At 40.1% G+C, this 16,981-nt stretch overlaps 1 protein-coding gene across 1 annotated transcript in view; it reads left to right on the plus strand.

Moving 5' to 3' along the window:
- Nucleotides 1-16,981, plus strand: part of bcas3 (BCAS3 microtubule associated cell migration factor) — a 351,457-nt gene that overhangs the window by 97,146 nt on the left and 237,330 nt on the right. Inside the window, exon 16 of the mRNA XM_032590298.1 lies at nucleotides 11,581-11,731. Within this exon, the coding sequence (XP_032446189.1) occupies nucleotides 11,581-11,731 (151 nt within the window). The remainder of the gene's footprint in view (nucleotides 1-11,580; nucleotides 11,732-16,981) is intronic.

A 16,981-nucleotide genomic window follows, 5' to 3' on the forward strand; every position in this document is an offset into this window, starting at 1 on the left:
TAATCTTTAACTCCTCCATATATTCAGAATGCAAACAGTACTTCCTGTCACAAGAAACAACTTGGTCAAATGAAATGGGTTTTGTAAATCTAAACCTGCCAGGGGTTTAGATCAGAGAAATAATTTGGGGTTTTCTTACAGTTCAGCTGTTTTGAAATATTTTCATTATGGTCTGGAAGCTAAACTTGTCACTCTTATTAAGGTAAAGCTGTTTTCAAAGCTCATATAGACGAAATAGAAGCAGCATTTCCACCAGAGCAGACAATCTGACTGATTAACGGCATCAGCTTCCTTTACTTGTGTTAGAAAAAATACTGCACTAATGTTTTGTAAGTCTGTGTAGCAAACCTTTTATGAAGGTGACCAAACTGTATATAAATATAGCGTATAAATGTATTAATTTAAATCAATTTATTTGTAGGAGAAACAACATATTTTTTTAAATAAAATATTTTGAATCAAAGTATTTTTTACTCAAAGTTTTCATATGGTAAAAATCGCATTGATAAGCTGCCTACTGCCAAAGCAACTTATCAATAAGTCCAAACTCTGAGCTTATCCCCTTACTGTAAGGAGAAATATTTTCATTCTGGTCAAAGGATTTTCTAACCATCATCTTTATTTTTCATCCCTGGTTGCTGGTTTTGCCTGTGCATGCAGCATCAGGAGTGCAAGACATCAACACTGTGCTGTGAGTCATTGCAGCAGATTTGTTTCCTCAGCGAGCTGAAGTGGTGGTGGTCTGATCACTGGGCCATCTGGGCCCTGGCGCTGGTTCAGACGGAGCACCAGAGAGGGGGAGGCTGAAAACAAGGTGTGACGGGAAACTGTTAATTCATTTGTTGATAAAGGGACACTTCCTTTCTGCTATTAGAGGCGGACGGCTTGCTTATTTAGCTTTGGACTTGTGTTTTATCTCGCCCTGTCTCTCCCTATCGCCCCCACCCCCATCCAGCCTTCGTCAGTCATCGTCCTGTGGTGAAAAACACCAACGCTTTGCAGAAGCAGAAGTCAAGGAAACATTACCTCATAACTGCTGGTGTGTGACACGTATGTGCACGGCCTCCTGTTGACCCTGCTCTGGGACTGTGTGTCGCAAAAATCCGACCTAAAGCGTTCAGAATTCCTCCTGAAACACACAGAGGTGGTAGATGGCTTTACCAGAGTAAGTTACACTGTTCATGTTTAAATCAGAGCAGATTGTGGTTCAGGTGAGCAGGTCTGCCTTCGCTCAGTCACCAGACTCAGAGGAAAGTTGTTGTCTGTTTTACCTCCAGCAGCATCTCTGAGCCTGAAATGTCAACCTGATTAGGAGCAATTAAATATCTTTCATAATTCTGAGATAGTTTTGTCTTTCTGTTTTCTAGAGATTCTACAAATGGATGATCAACACAGTGAGCAGGGACTGAACTACAGATACTACACTTAAACAAAGTCATTCAACACTGTTGATTATATTTGGCTGAAGTCAGTGAATTCTTTGTGGCAGAGCTCAGTTTTAGTACCGCAGTAAGCCTCTGTATGGCGCTGTATGGTCAGGGTTGCAGGCGGTGTGGAGCAGCCCGGCTGCTCGTCACACAGTGCAGGACTGGTGAAACTGGACTTGTTGCTGGAAGGGATTAGCCTGAATGCAAATGTGACAACAGAGGATGAGTGGGCTCATTTCTGCAGCACCTGAACGTTTCACAGGTGGCTGCTTCCTTCAACTCGGAGCTCACAATTGTTTTTTATTCTTAATACCAGAACTCTGTTTGGATAACCAGGGTAGTATTTAATGCTTCATTTTCCTGTGTTGTTCTATGTTAGTTTTCCATCCCAACCCCCACTTAGAACTGAAACTATATCGTGATTGGCAATCAGAACCATTTTCATAGATATTTATTGTCATGCTTTTAAATGTTTTGTTTAAAGCCTTGTGATATTTTTTAACCCCTGCACCTTTCTCCCTAGAACGTATTCTTAAAATACAGACATTTTGTAGTATATAAAACCCTGCATTAGACTTTAATCCTGTTGTATCTTAAATATATTAACCAACAGAGTGCTCATTATTTAGAGGAAGCAGCTGAATCATAAAAGCATTTTTATCCCAGGGTCATTCTGTGCACTCCTGAGAGTGAGGCTTTCTACATTTCAGTGTACAGTGGAGCACCATCAAAGAGGTGAGAAGTGTCAGCGGCTCGTGCTCTGCACTGCCGACGGAGGTCTGCAGGCTTGTGCAGGCTGTGGTCGGCAGAGGAGCCAGAGCCCAGCTCGGCTTGAGTCAATAAACGGAAAGCTCAGCGCAAAACCACAGAGCAATCGAACAAGCTGTTTACCCTGAAAATTAGCCTTCCCCTGTACTTTTAAGGCTTTTAAAGCGACCAAAAATACACAGTACGAGGAATATGTATCTTGGCCGGCGGCCGTGCTCCGCCAGAGACCTCTGACGTTTTTATGCGAACCCTAATAACTCAATCCCCACAACCACTAAACCCTCTTATCACCGGCTGCTCGCCGCTGCACTCATCATTATTTGATTTGCAAAATTGTAAGGTAGAGATAAAGAAATAAAGCTGGCTTGCTGTTACACACAGAAGGCACTTGTGGCTTCCAGCTCGGTGCCTGCCCTGTGGAAAGCCATGTTCTTCCTTCATCAAACAATCAATAGGCTTTAGATGCTTTCTGTGCTGCTGCACTGTCACCACTTTTTATTCTGTTCTATACAAGTCATTGTTTTACACGGTGAACTAAATCGGTTTCAGACCTCCTGAATGTAATTCAAATGTAATTTATAGAACGAAAAGATGAAACATTATTATCCAGGTTAGGCTTTAAAAAAACTCATGTCGTCATTAAAACATTTTGGAAATATGATACACCCATATTCTCGTTGGCTAAAAATTAAGACACATTCTTATTATAAATGAATTGTAATCTACTTCAGAGTTTACATGCATAATCTCATATTTTTATATTTTTGAAACCTCAAAAATCTTTCTATTTTTTTTTAAATTCCCAGTAAACTAACTTGTCAAAGTTTTTTTGGTACACTTTTCTTACCAGCTCAATACACAGCATGTGTCACACCCAAACATTATAATATAATGTAATATAATATAATATAATATAATATAATATAATATAATATAATATAATATAATATAATAAAGTTCAGGTGTATCTTAAGATGAAGAAACCTGATGGATCAGATGACTAGATTTCTGCCTGGAGTTCCCTGACTGTGCAGGAGTTGTTAAAGGTGATAAGTCTGTGAGTGTTTGACTGCATGCCTTCTGCCTCACCAGACCCTGCAGCAGCACCGTCGGGTTTATCTCCCCTCCACCCTTCTTATTGTCTGTTCGCCATCGGACCACCGGCTTATTAAAGGGGGGGTGGGCTTTCAGAGTGGGATTTAGCGGCTGGCTCTCTGACTGTGAGGTCAGGTTCTGCTCATGTCGCTGCTCTCTGATCTGGTTTTAATCAGGTTTACTGAAGAACATCTACCTAATGATGGTTAAAGTGAAAAAGTGACATATTTTACTGCATAACTAACTGTTTTTAACAATAGATGTTATATATTCATAAATATATTTTTCTTAAAACAATTGTTTTTGGTGGAAGGGTTTGCTTTTAATTTAAGTCTAAGAGAGAACTGAATTATATTGGTGTACTTTGGCTTTTGTCTTCTAAGGAAATGTAAACGAAACTACAGAAATGTTTTGTACAGTGAGCCTCTGTGTGACTTTTATGTATTTTTATTTTTCATTTGTCTGTAAATTTATCTAAACCCCCCCACTCACACACACACACACACAAACACACACACACCCACACACACACACACACACACACACATCACAGCCATCTCCTATACCGTCTCCTCCACTCGCTCGCGGGAACCCACCGCTCCTCGTTGTGAGGGACTAACTCCTCGACCCAAATAGGACCAGAGATGCACATATTTGCACACGTGTGTTCTCTTGTACACACACACATGGCTGGAGTGTGGGTGTCATCTGATCCAACGGAGCTGTCCCCCCCACCCCCCTCCGGGGCTCAGCTTGTTGGCGACCCAGCACTGTCTGATGAAGCCTTGTAAATACTGACATGCTGTAAACTTGTGGATCTGATTTCAGGGGGCTGCTTGTGTGTTCCCGCTCTGTTTTTTCCTTTGCCTGCTTGATGTCTTCACACCTAGAAGTTGTTTGTTAGGAAAATGTTCCTAGATGTGAAATGTTCTTGCTTCTGTGCTGCCGCTCCCTCAGCCCTGCTGTCTTTTTTTTTCTTCTTTTTTTTTCATATACCACATCTTTTACAAGAAACGTCAAAATCCTGCTTCCTAGTTTCGAGATAAAATTAGGAAAAAAAAGTTATTTCCTGGGAATTTCTATCTTCGTATTTTTCAACTATTTTGACATGAGAAATGTTGATAAAAATACAAAACGTTCTGAAGGTTTTCCCAAATAGGGCCATTAGTAAAAGCGACCCGTTAGCTTGCGGTTTGGGAGCAGGAGAGCGGGCAGGAAGCCATTTTCACACAGGCCGGCCTGACCTCGACTCTTCACTGCGACTGAAAATAGCAGATGAGAGAAGGCTGCTGTACAAAGAGAGAGCAGAGGGGTGAAAATGGAAAAGGGAAGAGAGATTCCTCCAGTAGAGCATTACCTGAGCGAGGCGAGGACGGGGGGAGACGAGAAGAGAAGAGAAGAGAAGAGAAGAGAAGAGGACGTCCTGCACGTCTTGATGGCTTTACCACCAGCCCTCCTCCTCCCTGACAAAAGACTAAATCATGGGAAGTTTTTTTTTTTCAGCTGCAGCATCTGTGTTTTATAAAGGCGCTTTTAATTTGTTTTTACTTTGTCCAGTAGGGGATCCCCGCTCCTTCAGTACTTACCCCCTCATAACCTCCTTTACACACACACACTCCACACACTCTTTGTGTTCAGCTCTTTTTAGCCTGCCCTGCCGTCCATTTCTCTTTCTTCTCCTTCTTCTGTTTTTCTGTCTCCCTCGTTTTCCCCCTCATGTGGAAGTGAGTGTTTTAATAACAGTACTTTGGGGAATTGGGATGGAAGAACAGCTTTCTCCTTCTGCTCAGAAAGCCCCACCTCTCACCCCTACTGCCGCTGCCGCTGCACCTTTCCTCCTTCCTCACCCTCTGCTTTCTTTTCCTCCCACCTTTAACATGTCTGGGAAAGTTGGAAGACTGAAATCTGGAAGGTTAGACCTAATGACTCCTGTTTGAAAGAAATTCAATAATAATGTTTGTGAACAGAAACGAGGCCTAATACAAAAATATGATATGAAAAAGTCTTAATTTTTTTAACACTTTTTATTTAATTATATGATAATGAAGTATTAATATTGTCAACTTCCTAAAATAATCTCAGTCTTTTTTCTTTTTTTTTTGCCAAAAGTTTTTTAGGCAAAAAAAAAAAAAAAAAATCACTTTTGGCACAAAATAACTTGGGCCATTGTTTTAGGAAGGTGATGATATTACTAAAAGATTTTTTACAGCAAAAATAATTATTTACAATTCTTACAACAAAATACTTGATAAAATATAATATTGCATAAGTTAGAATGCTTTCTTGGGGGAAAAAAAATAGAAACACAAAATTATTTAACGATGAACTTTAAATACAGGGTTTGTCACGGTTATTAAATGAATCCAGGAGATTTTAATCCACACAATAACCAGTAAAGACAGTCACTGATCTTTGTGGATTCTTGGTAAAAAAAAACAACAAAAAGATAAAAACAATATTTTATTCCATTCTGCTTTTAAAGAGATAAGTGTTAAATGTTCTGAATATGTGCAGATGGAGCTGCTGTTCTTCACCTGCACATATGAAAGTAATACATCTGTTCTCTCCAAAACTATAGAATTCATGTATAATAAAAATATTTTTTGGATTATAACTTTTGTATTTTGTGATATTTTTAAATGGACATTTTGGGTTTCAAACAATCTGAAATTGAAAACCAACTGAAAATCTAAGATGGAGTTAATCTACATGTTTATAAAATTTTAAATTACTCAAAAATGAAAAAGACTAAATGTTATCAACCTCCTTCAATATTTTTTTTTCTCCATGAATTAAAAACAACCAGTGGCCTTAGAAATATATGAACGTCTTAAAAAGTTCAGGAACATTAGAATAAGTCATCAAAGTGTGTGTTTCTTGCAAATTTGTCAAATGAGTGACCTGGCACTACAAGGTACCTCACACTGATGCAAAAATCATGTAAAAAGCAACATTTCCATAAAGCTCACCTGCACATGGATTTGCCTAAATGAAGGAATGACCTTAAAGTCTTGCAGGAACACAGACAGCTACAGCAGGGCTGCCGGCATCAACACAAACATGTTGACACATTTTAACACCTGAAGAATTGTAGGCTTTATTCAATATTTGTATTTCTTTCTTTATTTGGTTGTTTCAATTAAAGTTCATGTAGAACTTTTGGTTTAGAACTGCTGTATTTATTCTGTTGGAGTTGCTGGTTTTGGCCTTTTGCACATTTTCATTTCACCTTCAGATTTATCAGGTCAAGCGCAACATTCTGACTGATCCTCAAATATTTCTGGGCAGACATTTTTTACACTTTTCACATGATGGGGTGTACAGTGTAGTGTATACATTAGACACACATGGCCTTTCAGTAATCTGCTGTGTCCTGTGCTTTGGTTAGGACATGCTAACCACTTTACTTTGCTTCATCAGCGGGACGTGTGTCTCCTTATTCTTTGTCAGGATTGGTCTGACTGATGCACATGAAACTTCTGTTTAGAATCAATCTGCTCCATTGGAAAACTCACTTTCCGTTTAAAAGCAGCTTTGTCTTGACGAAAATCTGCTCAACTAGTCATCATTTCTACATCACTTGTTCTAGTTGCGGATCCAAATGTCACCCACTGCATCATTTAACTCACAAAGTTTCATCTCTTTGAGTATTTGTTTAGTTAGCTTTTCTGGGATTCACATTACGCGATACATTTTATGGTTTTGGCCTTAAAACAGGCAGAGATAAAAACAACAACTTCAAAATGTCATCTTCAAAGAAGGAAGACAGAGCTATAAAAGTATTCCCCAGCCTGGACGCTGAACTTCAGATTCCTTTCCCACGCTTCACCTCTGCCTCCCAGCTGCAGGATCCTCTGCATGTCCTGAATCGCGGAGCATCAGTCAACATGTCACCTGCCCAACCTGCTGCCTCCTCACACCCCCGTCCTCTCCACTCCAGCCTGCCCTGTTTTTTCCTTGAACTGAAATCTGCTCTCAGGCAGAACGATTCAAATAAGACACAGTGTTTGTGAGGGCTTCACAGCTTGTCCTTTCGCACATTGGCTCCTCAGTGGAAGCAGCCTGCTTGTATTGGATGCAAATTGGGTATTAAAAGAGGGGATAGAAACATGAGATAGCGTGACATGGGGAGGCTGAGGAGAGGGAAAGGGCGCAAAGGAGAGAGAGAGAGAGGCTTAATGCGAGAAGAGAATGCAAATGCTGTTGAAACAGGGAGGGATGGATGGAGGAGAGCCGGGCGGACGGATGGATTAGTTGAGAAAGAAAGGCGAGGGTCAGGTGTTGATGCAACTTTCTTTTGGCAGGGTCAGAGTTTTTCTCTGTGCGACTGTGATGGAGCTGGATTTGCATTGATGGATCTTCTTTCCATGGAGATGTCATGTATCAGAGCCTGGGCGCATCACGCCCTGGTCATTAATCAAATCCCAGCCTCTGTCTGGAGCTGTGTGTCAGCTTCTCAGCTATCTGCCTCTCACTCTCTGCCTTTGTCTTGGCCGTGGCTGTGATCTTCCTCGCCTCGCTGTGGCCGGCTCCTCACACAGGTGGCTTTCATTTCAGACTTTGAGTCACGCTCAGGTAGCTAGGTGATAAGGAGGCAGATTTTTATTAAGGAAACATCTTCAACATTGAGTTTGATTGGACAGGTTTCCCCACATATTTGTCCACTCATTAAGTCTGGAAAGAAAATTTGTTTAATTAAAGATAAAAGAAAATAATTTTTTGATTTTAGTTTTCAGTCACTGCTTTCTAGTAACAAGAAGCACCTAGTTTATTACTGGATTAAAATTTGTTGAAAAGACTTCCATTGTGTTCAATTTCTAATTAAACCGTTTGAGTCTTTTCAGTCAGTGTTCTGGCCAGTAAAGCTGAAAAGTGGCTTATATTGGTCACCAGAGAATTTTGTTGATACGTTTATAGTTTTTTTCTGATGGCAGAAAGTCATTCATGTTGTTTTATTTATGTTTACACATTTAAAAATGCTTTTTAAATGTGTATAAAGCATTTTAATAAATAAATTTTTTGCTGCATAATTTACCTAGTACCAACAGAATCCATGCTAAATTCTGTCTCAATGTTAAATTAAAGTTTCATAAATTATATGCAGAATGTTGATGTGTTATCCCTTGTGCACAGGCACAGACACATGCAATGTCCATGTATCATCTTCTGACTGCGTGATCTGCAACACGTCTTCACTGTCTGGAGGGTCGTGACCTCTTGACCTTCAGTGACGCTGGCTGCGGCTGTCTGGCCGGCAGCGCTCAGCGCCACACTGTCTCAGTTCGTCCACACCTGTTCTACAATCCAGGGCACGGTCCGGTCTGCGGGGGGGGTGACGACAAACACAGCAACGGAGCAAAAGTGAAAGTCTGTTTTGGACGTGAAATTCATCGACACCCCCACCCCAAATCCTCATGCTCCACTCCTCTCTCAGCTCAAGCACCATTATGGCTTTTCAGACTGCTTCCTGTGCAGATGATTTTTTTTCCTCATCTGCTCCCCTTCCTTCAACACAAAAGGTGGCTGCCCAGGCTCTGGGGGTGTAGCACTTTTGAAATGTGAAGGGCTTTCAGGAGCTGCCCCGGTACAGGCCGCTGTTGGTCGACCAGGAGAGGAGTGGTGGGGGCCTGGAGGGTTGGGGCGACTGGGGGGAATGAAGGACAGGTTTGTGTAATGGTCTTCTCTCTCCCTGCGAAGGTCATGCAGCATTGTTGGCTGCCGGAGGTCTAAAAGACAGGCCAATGGAGGACCACAAAGCAGAGCTTTGGCAGGACTAATGAAACTCAGAGCTACACGTTAATGATCTAAAAGACTGGACCAAAACACTCAGCGCTCCCTTTCCGCTCACATTCAGCCTCCTCTTGATCGCTCCTTCCAGATAATGACGAGGCTCTCCGCTGCTTTGCCTTTATTGTTGCGTTTGATGTGGGCCTTGTTTTCTTTGTCTTCACGTCCCCCCTTCCTGCTTTTCATTGCTTTATGTTACGTGGCTGTCACTCATCTATTAAGGCAACAAATGGAACAAGGAAAACATTCAGAGAGCGTATTGTGCTGCGCCCGCTGGTTTGCTCTTTATTTCTTTTGAAAGCACTTGAACTTGGAATTTTCCTTGAGCTGCCAGCAGTATACACTTTTTTTGTTCTTACTGTTGTCACAGGATTACAAACATATTTGTCATATAATCCGCATGTCCATACAGCTGCAGTTTAATGTGTCTGTTTAGATGTAATTGTTTTTTTTTGTCTTTTTTTTTAGTGCAACCTTACATTTACCACAACAAAAATAGTAGACACAAGGCATTGTTCTCCACTTCTGTTCGTTTCCTTTGGGGTTTTTTTTTGGGAGGGGGGGTTCAGGGTAAAAAAAAAGTCTTCCTTCTGGTTCTGCACTGTTGCACTTACTGATCTGTTTTTAAATATTGTTTTCTACAAAATATTTTTGTAGAGAGGGCAAAATAATAAAAAATGTAATATTTACAGGGAGTATTTCATAGGTACATATTGTCATTTTATAGTGCAGTCAAGTAACAGTTACATTCAGTTATAAAAATGCCTCAATTATCAAAAGTGTCTTAAAGTGGATGCATCATGCTTGTAAATCCTTCCTTTTCACATGTAAATTATTCACTTGTGGTCTATATAAAGTAGAACTGCAACGCTTTGGTCTGAATTCCTGGTTATTGTAGCTCCACAGACCTTTCCTTTACCCCCCGTCTGAGGCGCGTTTTAGAACAACTCGTTTTGCTGCAGTTTTTTTTAAAATTATTATTATTGTGAATGAAACATTTCACTGATGAGCTATAAATTAATTTATAGCAACAGGCACAAACCATGGACTAAATATTATCGTCTGCCGCCTTGAGAAAACCAAAAGCATGCTAGCTGGAGGAACAAATCCACCAGGTGCTGCCGGTGTTCTGACCATCAGATTTTCCTACCATAGCTGTCTATCAGTGCTACATTTGAAATTGCTACAACACTTGTTGAGGCTTATAAACTGTGCTGTTATGTCTCCACACTCTGGTGGTTAACTAGTTGAATGAACTGACTTTGCAGGCAGACCTTCTTGGTGTTGCCACCTCATGCTATTCAACTGCCCCTCTACCACCCTGGATTTACTCTGCCTGCGTCTCCTCTCAGCTGTGCACTTCGCCGGCGGAGACAAGCCGTTTCTGACCGCTCTGATTTAGAACATGTCAGAACACCCAGTTTCTGTGAGTTTGTTGAAAAACAACTGAATATCACCGGGACGATCTGGTTCCAAACCAGATCACATTAACATGGACCAGGCCACCCTCATGTTTGACAATTTCCAAATAAATGAACCTATGCTGTAGTACGACTCTTCTTTTAATGATGCATTTTCATATGAGGCTGGCTAGCCTTAAAATGCATACAAATGATGCATTTTTTGACTCTCCAAGATACAGTAATCTTTAAATTAAAGTATGTAGTCGTACTGTAGTTGGTGTTAAATTAAAAGTGATTTTGTCTCTGTGTGATCACTGGCTGTTTTATGCCAGATATCAAGTGTTCCATGTTTCCTTCTACCCAGTAAACTGCTGAATGTCTGCAGTCAGACAGTAAAAGAGTGAAATAAACAGTAAGTGGACTAGCAGCCTCACTCTGCTTCAGTGATGGAGCTGGTTAGGATCATTAGGCCTTTGACATGGCCTGATTAGGTTTGACTCCAGCTCTTCGGCATATGGGAGTTGAGATGTGATTCTCTGGATCATCTGTCTTTGTGATGTGTTTTCCCATATGTGCATGCATGTGGGTTGCACCAGTGTGCAGAGAGCCTGTTGATTGGCCTTGATTAAGAGACTGCCGGGCTTACAAGCAGAGTCTTTGTAATATAGCATCTTGAGCTGGTTATTTCCAGTCATTCCACGGGAGGCCTTGAACCTGGGGTTGTGTGTTTGTGAGGGAGCAAGTGGGGAAAACAAATATCCCAGGATTCAGGCGAGGCAGAGGAAGGTGGGCTGATTTCAAAGAAGGTTTTCTGGTGGTGAGGTGGTGTGGTTAGAAGTGATGTCAGATGACGTTTTAAATTTGAGTCTAAGTGATCAGATTTGAATATTAGCATCTGAAAAGGCAGCTGAACTGAAAACATACTGCAGGATGAATAATGGATTAAAGGTTTCCAGCATTCATTTGACTCTGTTTATTTGTTCCCTTCTCCTCTAAAACGAATCAAAACATTTCTCTGAGATCTTTGTCTCTGCATTCTTTGTTCAGCAACCGTCCAGTTGGAATCGTTTTGGCTAATTTTCTGCATGTGTGTCTTGCAGCCAAGCTGAGCAACCAGGATTCATACAACAACTTCACCAACAACAACATGGGGAATCCTCGGCTCACGCCGCTGCCCAGCCTCACCGTGGTGCTGCCTCTGGCTCAGATCAAACAGCCCATGACTCTGGGCACCATCACCAAGCGCACAGGGTAGGTACCGCACACACAGATACACACACCAATGCACCCCCCCGCACACACACACACCTCGGCATACCCCACAGGAAGCAGGTCCAGCATACACTGTTGCCACACGTAAGTAAATTTCTTACAGGTAACACTTACAAGTCTGGTTTGACGTTGTTATGGTTACTTAGGTGTTCAGTTTTTGTTCATGTCTTGTATTATTTTACTGAGCATGGGCCTTCATTTTGGACACGCCTATGTTATGAAATTAAAATCAAAACATTTTTGTTAGGTTATTCTCCAGCTTTTACTGTGCCCCTAATGATGGGAAAGTGTTGTTTGTTGTTGAAAATATTAGTTTGAATAATTTGCTCAAACCTGTCCTATCCATCAAAAGTGAAACACACTGAGTGTGTGTAGAGCTTTCACCAAATTCTCTCATCTTATTCTGAATGATCACGACCGAAAACAACCCAGTCAACAAAGTGTTCGACCAGCAGCATCAAAGAAAGTCTGCATTGCACTTCAAGATTCCTCAGAGTAAACATCTTTCACTTTTCACTGCTTTTACTCTATGTGAATATTGAAAAAGATATGTATTCATCGATTGATGCATACAACTAACCAGCCCTAATGCATTACTGGGTAATAAAACACTGATACCTTAAAAATTATATTCTCCAGGGCTTGATTTTAAAGCGTTTAATGGCTAAGTAACAGCCTCCTCTTGATGCACAGGCAGGCTATGCTAAAGCAGAACTTCCATCCCAGCACCGGCCTGCAGGTGATGCTTCCCTCCTAGTAAAAACAGACTGCTTTGTCCACAGTTGTCCTTCTCTCCAGAGCTTCCCCTGCACAATCAGCTCATGATCATTGATTTGTTTCGTCTCTGGCTACCTTTTTTTTTTTTTTTTTTTTGCATAGGTTAATGAAGCACAGCATACATGTGAAAATCATTCTGGGCTATTTAGAAGACAGACAAAACAAGACGCAGACTGTAAGAAAATTACCCAGTCCTTGAGATCATTCTGAGTAAAATTTGACTTGGATAACAAATGTTGTCTGTATGTTCTGACTGAAACTGGTTTGGATGGCTTTCTCTTCCTCTGCCGTTTGTTCATTCCTGGATCTTTGCCATACATTGAAATGATGTAGCTTTAAGACCTTCTGCAAGTATAGGCCTTTGCTAAGTACATTTACATACAGTACAGGTGGCTCTACAAATATAGACAGATTTTAATATTTTTCATTTAAATGTCATTTTCATGCCCTGTTTGAATGGGAAATGCTATAATGATCCCAGCAGATGGTGGAGGATTTATTTTCCTGTGATATTTGATAAGTAAGCTTTGAGGATGAAAATAGAATCCTGATCCTGCGGTCACTATAAACAGCATTAGGGCTTTTTCTAAATCATTAGGCCAGCCTGTAAATTTATTTGCTATGTAAAAGTAATTATTGTGTTTGAGGTGCTGTGGTGTCTGCTTTGTATGTTTATGGGATCCTGATAGCCGTGGTTTGTATTTGGTTTCCCGAGTTGTTTTAACGCCATACAAAGTGGGTGGGTTTCATTTAGGATGTTGAAAAAAAGAAACAAATTTTCACCTAGATTTAAACCCAACGTTTTACAGATTTATTTATGTATCTTTCCGATATTGCTAATTTTAAAATATTTTAAAGTCCATATCATGCTGTTTTACATAGCTAAGACTGCAGACTTGGTTGTAAACTTACTGGATTTTTATTTATTTTTTTAAAGTCAAATCAAAGTGTATTCATATTGCACCATTACAGCAATCTCAGCTGACCAAAGTCCTTCACAATATTTACAGTGTCACTAATTTATATAAGATAAAATAGGAAATAAAATTGCATTTGATAATAATATGATAAAAATTGAAATACAATAATAGAAATAAAAAGCAAGACATACTTTATTTCAAATTAGTTTCAGTTTCAGCAACTTCCTAAAATCTGATCAATTAAGTACAATTTTTTTTCTTATTTCAACTGGGGTTGACTGCCAGTCTACTAAATCTAAACTATCTAAAATAGTTTAGATTTTTTTTTTGACTGATTGGTTTGGTTTGTTGTTGTTGTTTAGTACCTGTTGTTTCTTCGCTTCATTTGAATTTGCAACAAATGTAGGTAAAACAAGCTCTTTGTTGGCATAAAAATTATTCCTAAATTTAGACCATTCTCAAATAAATCAGAAATATTGTGGTTCAATATAATTTGTACCAATGCATTGCTGACTTCTGATACAGTAGAGCTGTGTTCCTAATATTCTAAGCTTGTCATGAATGTGGCTCAGTACTCAACACGTTTTCATTTTCTGCTTTTCTCCTTGATATTACAAGAGCTCATACGCTCATTTTTTTCACAGCAATTTTTTTTATTATATTTAATTTCCTCAGAGAGCTGTTTGTCTCTCTCACAGTAAATATTTGAAAACAACAACAACATGACCATCCTGAAAGGGAAGGTGTCAGTTTTTTCTTTTCTTACTTTTGGTCATTTTTGAATGTCTGCCTTTCTGCTCCATTAAACATGTTTTAATTTTCTCATGTTTTCTTTCACACTGATTTTCACATTTGGAGGTTAATGTAGAGAAAAGAAGATTATCACAATATTTTTTATTCTTTCACAGAGTTGCTTTGACACTATCTCTGCCAGGCTGAATTCTATTTATTTATGATATGGTAAAGTCTAAAAAATTGTAAAACAGATCATTTGATATGATAGTAGAAGAAGGTTCATTCAGAAAACAAGAACTGAAGTAAGAGGTCACGTCATCTGGCTCCTTTAGGTTTTACTAATTTTTGAACATCTTGATTGTGACTTTGACCAAAACGTCACAGTCAGTAAATGTCATCTTTAAAATGAGAAGGACTTTTTTTACTTCCATCAGTCATTTTATCTAAATGTTCATCATGAAAGCCTTCTAAAGAACCTTTGTAGTTTAACATATAGAGTGCTTTACTTCATCACAGTTTTTGTGTACACTTTTGTGTAAGACTGCCTTTAGCATAGATTATTTTTTTTTAAAGAAATCTATTTCAAGAGTCTGTCTTAACTAGGGATGCTCTGATCAGGTTTTCTGCTGCCGATTCTGATTCCGATTACTCATAGGGGCCGATCACCTGGATTAGCTGTTAATTTTTCGCTTTATGTGTAAATACTACTATGTGATCTGGCAATAAAGTCACCTAACTATTTAATAGAAAGATTCTTAACAGCCTAAATTATACACAAGTTAAATAAATCTCATAAAAGTGCCTATATCAAATAATGTCAAGTAAAAAAAGGAAACATTCATTCAAAGTCAAACGCAGGTTGCATTAAAATAAACAATCCCCTATCAAACTTCCTGATAGCATGGCTAGCTGATTAATGCTGGCTCTGATTGGTTGTTTCTCACCGAACAGAGAAATTCTGCAGAACACAGGGAGGAGGCAGAGGAGATCGATTATTTTTCAGACATTACCAGTCTTATTGTCTTATGTCAGGAGGACAGCAAAAGTTTGACTACATATGAAAAATCTTTTTTTTTTTAAGTTACATGTTGCAGCTTTAAGCAGACGTTCGGTGTGAGAGTTCATTGAGTCTGTGAAATATTACAGCCAGTAGCGCGGTGGTCCAACAGCGAGAGCAGAACCAGCATCATTCCCACCTCTGGCCCTTAGACTTAAATTAGTTTTTGGTTTATTTGCTTAGCTTTCTGACCGTCATGCTAGTACGGGTGAGTTTTGGTAGTTGTGCAGTGCTTTAACTGCTGTATGGCCGCTCTGGATGTCTTTTTTTTCTTGCAGTGTGCCTCAATTTAGCCAAACTCCGTCAAGTGCTTGTTTTTTAAATGTCATATTATATTTGTTGTGTTGATGCTTTTTGATGTGCCCCAAGTTATTTCTCTGATGCAACACGCAAACTTCCCCATTCACTCTGATCGTCAAAGTAGAGATAGTTGTACAGGCAGGCTGTGAAGTGAGATACAGGTGGTCGGTTTTGGTGATCGGCAACAAGAAACAGTGATTGGCGATCACCGGTCATACACTCTTTCATGGAAATCAGCGGATTATGATCGGTGGCCGATCGATTGGCACACCTCTAGTTAACTCATTTTCACATAAATATTGTGTAAGTTTTAGATCCACTCACACAGACAGGAGTGTGTCAGCCAAGACTTGTTTTGCTCCTGACAAAGATCTGATATATTTAGGGATTAGTCGTTTGTCAGAAATAAATTCCAGACCAATAGCATATACAGTAGCTTTCATAGGGAGTGAAATTATACTACAGTCAATCAGTATTGCATGGTCCACATTGGTATTCTGTTTGTGTCTCACTTTACCTATTTACCATGCTGCTACGTTTCTATGGAATCTCCTCAATATTCCACAACAGCAAAACCAATCAGATATCTGCTATAAAGCAGTGGTAATGCGTCACCTACAGCAGGGATAGCTTTCTCATTCCTTTCCATATGTCAGATTTGAAAACATACTGCGATGTTAGTCTAAATGGCTAAAAGTAGCATGTTTGTGTCTCCCTTTATCTCTATTCTGAAAGATTAACAGGATGTGGACTGTTAGATCACTGTAAGTTATCTATAGTATAGTTTTGCAAGCCTTGTACAAGACAATGCACCAGAACCTTTATAAATTTGCTGAACAGAACTTGGTTGCTGGGACTGCGACTGTCATAAAATCAGACATCACACTGACAGCTGTCTGACACTGGTCACCACCCGATCTGATACGTGCGGGTCGGATCTACATCCCTACTTATTGTTTGAAGAATTTTCAAGTTGATGATATTGTGTCGTTCCTCTTTGTTTGTGTTCTATTCCATCATGTATTTCCCATCCTTCACCTCCCCTGGCCTTCCTGCTCATGAAACACCTCAGACAGCAGTGTTGGCTCTGTGGGTCATTATTAAAGCCTGGTAGGCTGCCTCCCTAAAGGTTCATCCTTTCATTCAGTCCGAAGGAGACGTCAGCATTAATGCATCAGGACACGCAGCTGTGTGGCCTGCTCCTGTATGCACATGGCCAGGCCAACACACCGACACACACTCGCTGTGAGTGAGGCAGCAGATTCAGCCCCAAGAGTGGGGGGTGATATCATATGCTTTTACGCTATACTTGCACAGGAGTACCCAAGCACCATCTGTCTGTCTGTGCAGCCAAGCTCTGTTTCTTTTTCCTGCATGTGTGGGCGTGGGTGTGTGTGTGTGTGTGTATTTGTATGGGACACAGTGAGGCAAGGAAAGTAG

This window comes from Xiphophorus hellerii, chromosome 18 (genome assembly GCF_003331165.1).
Source record: "Xiphophorus hellerii strain 12219 chromosome 18, Xiphophorus_hellerii-4.1, whole genome shotgun sequence".
Taxonomy (NCBI): Eukaryota; Metazoa; Chordata; class Actinopteri; order Cyprinodontiformes; family Poeciliidae; genus Xiphophorus; species Xiphophorus hellerii.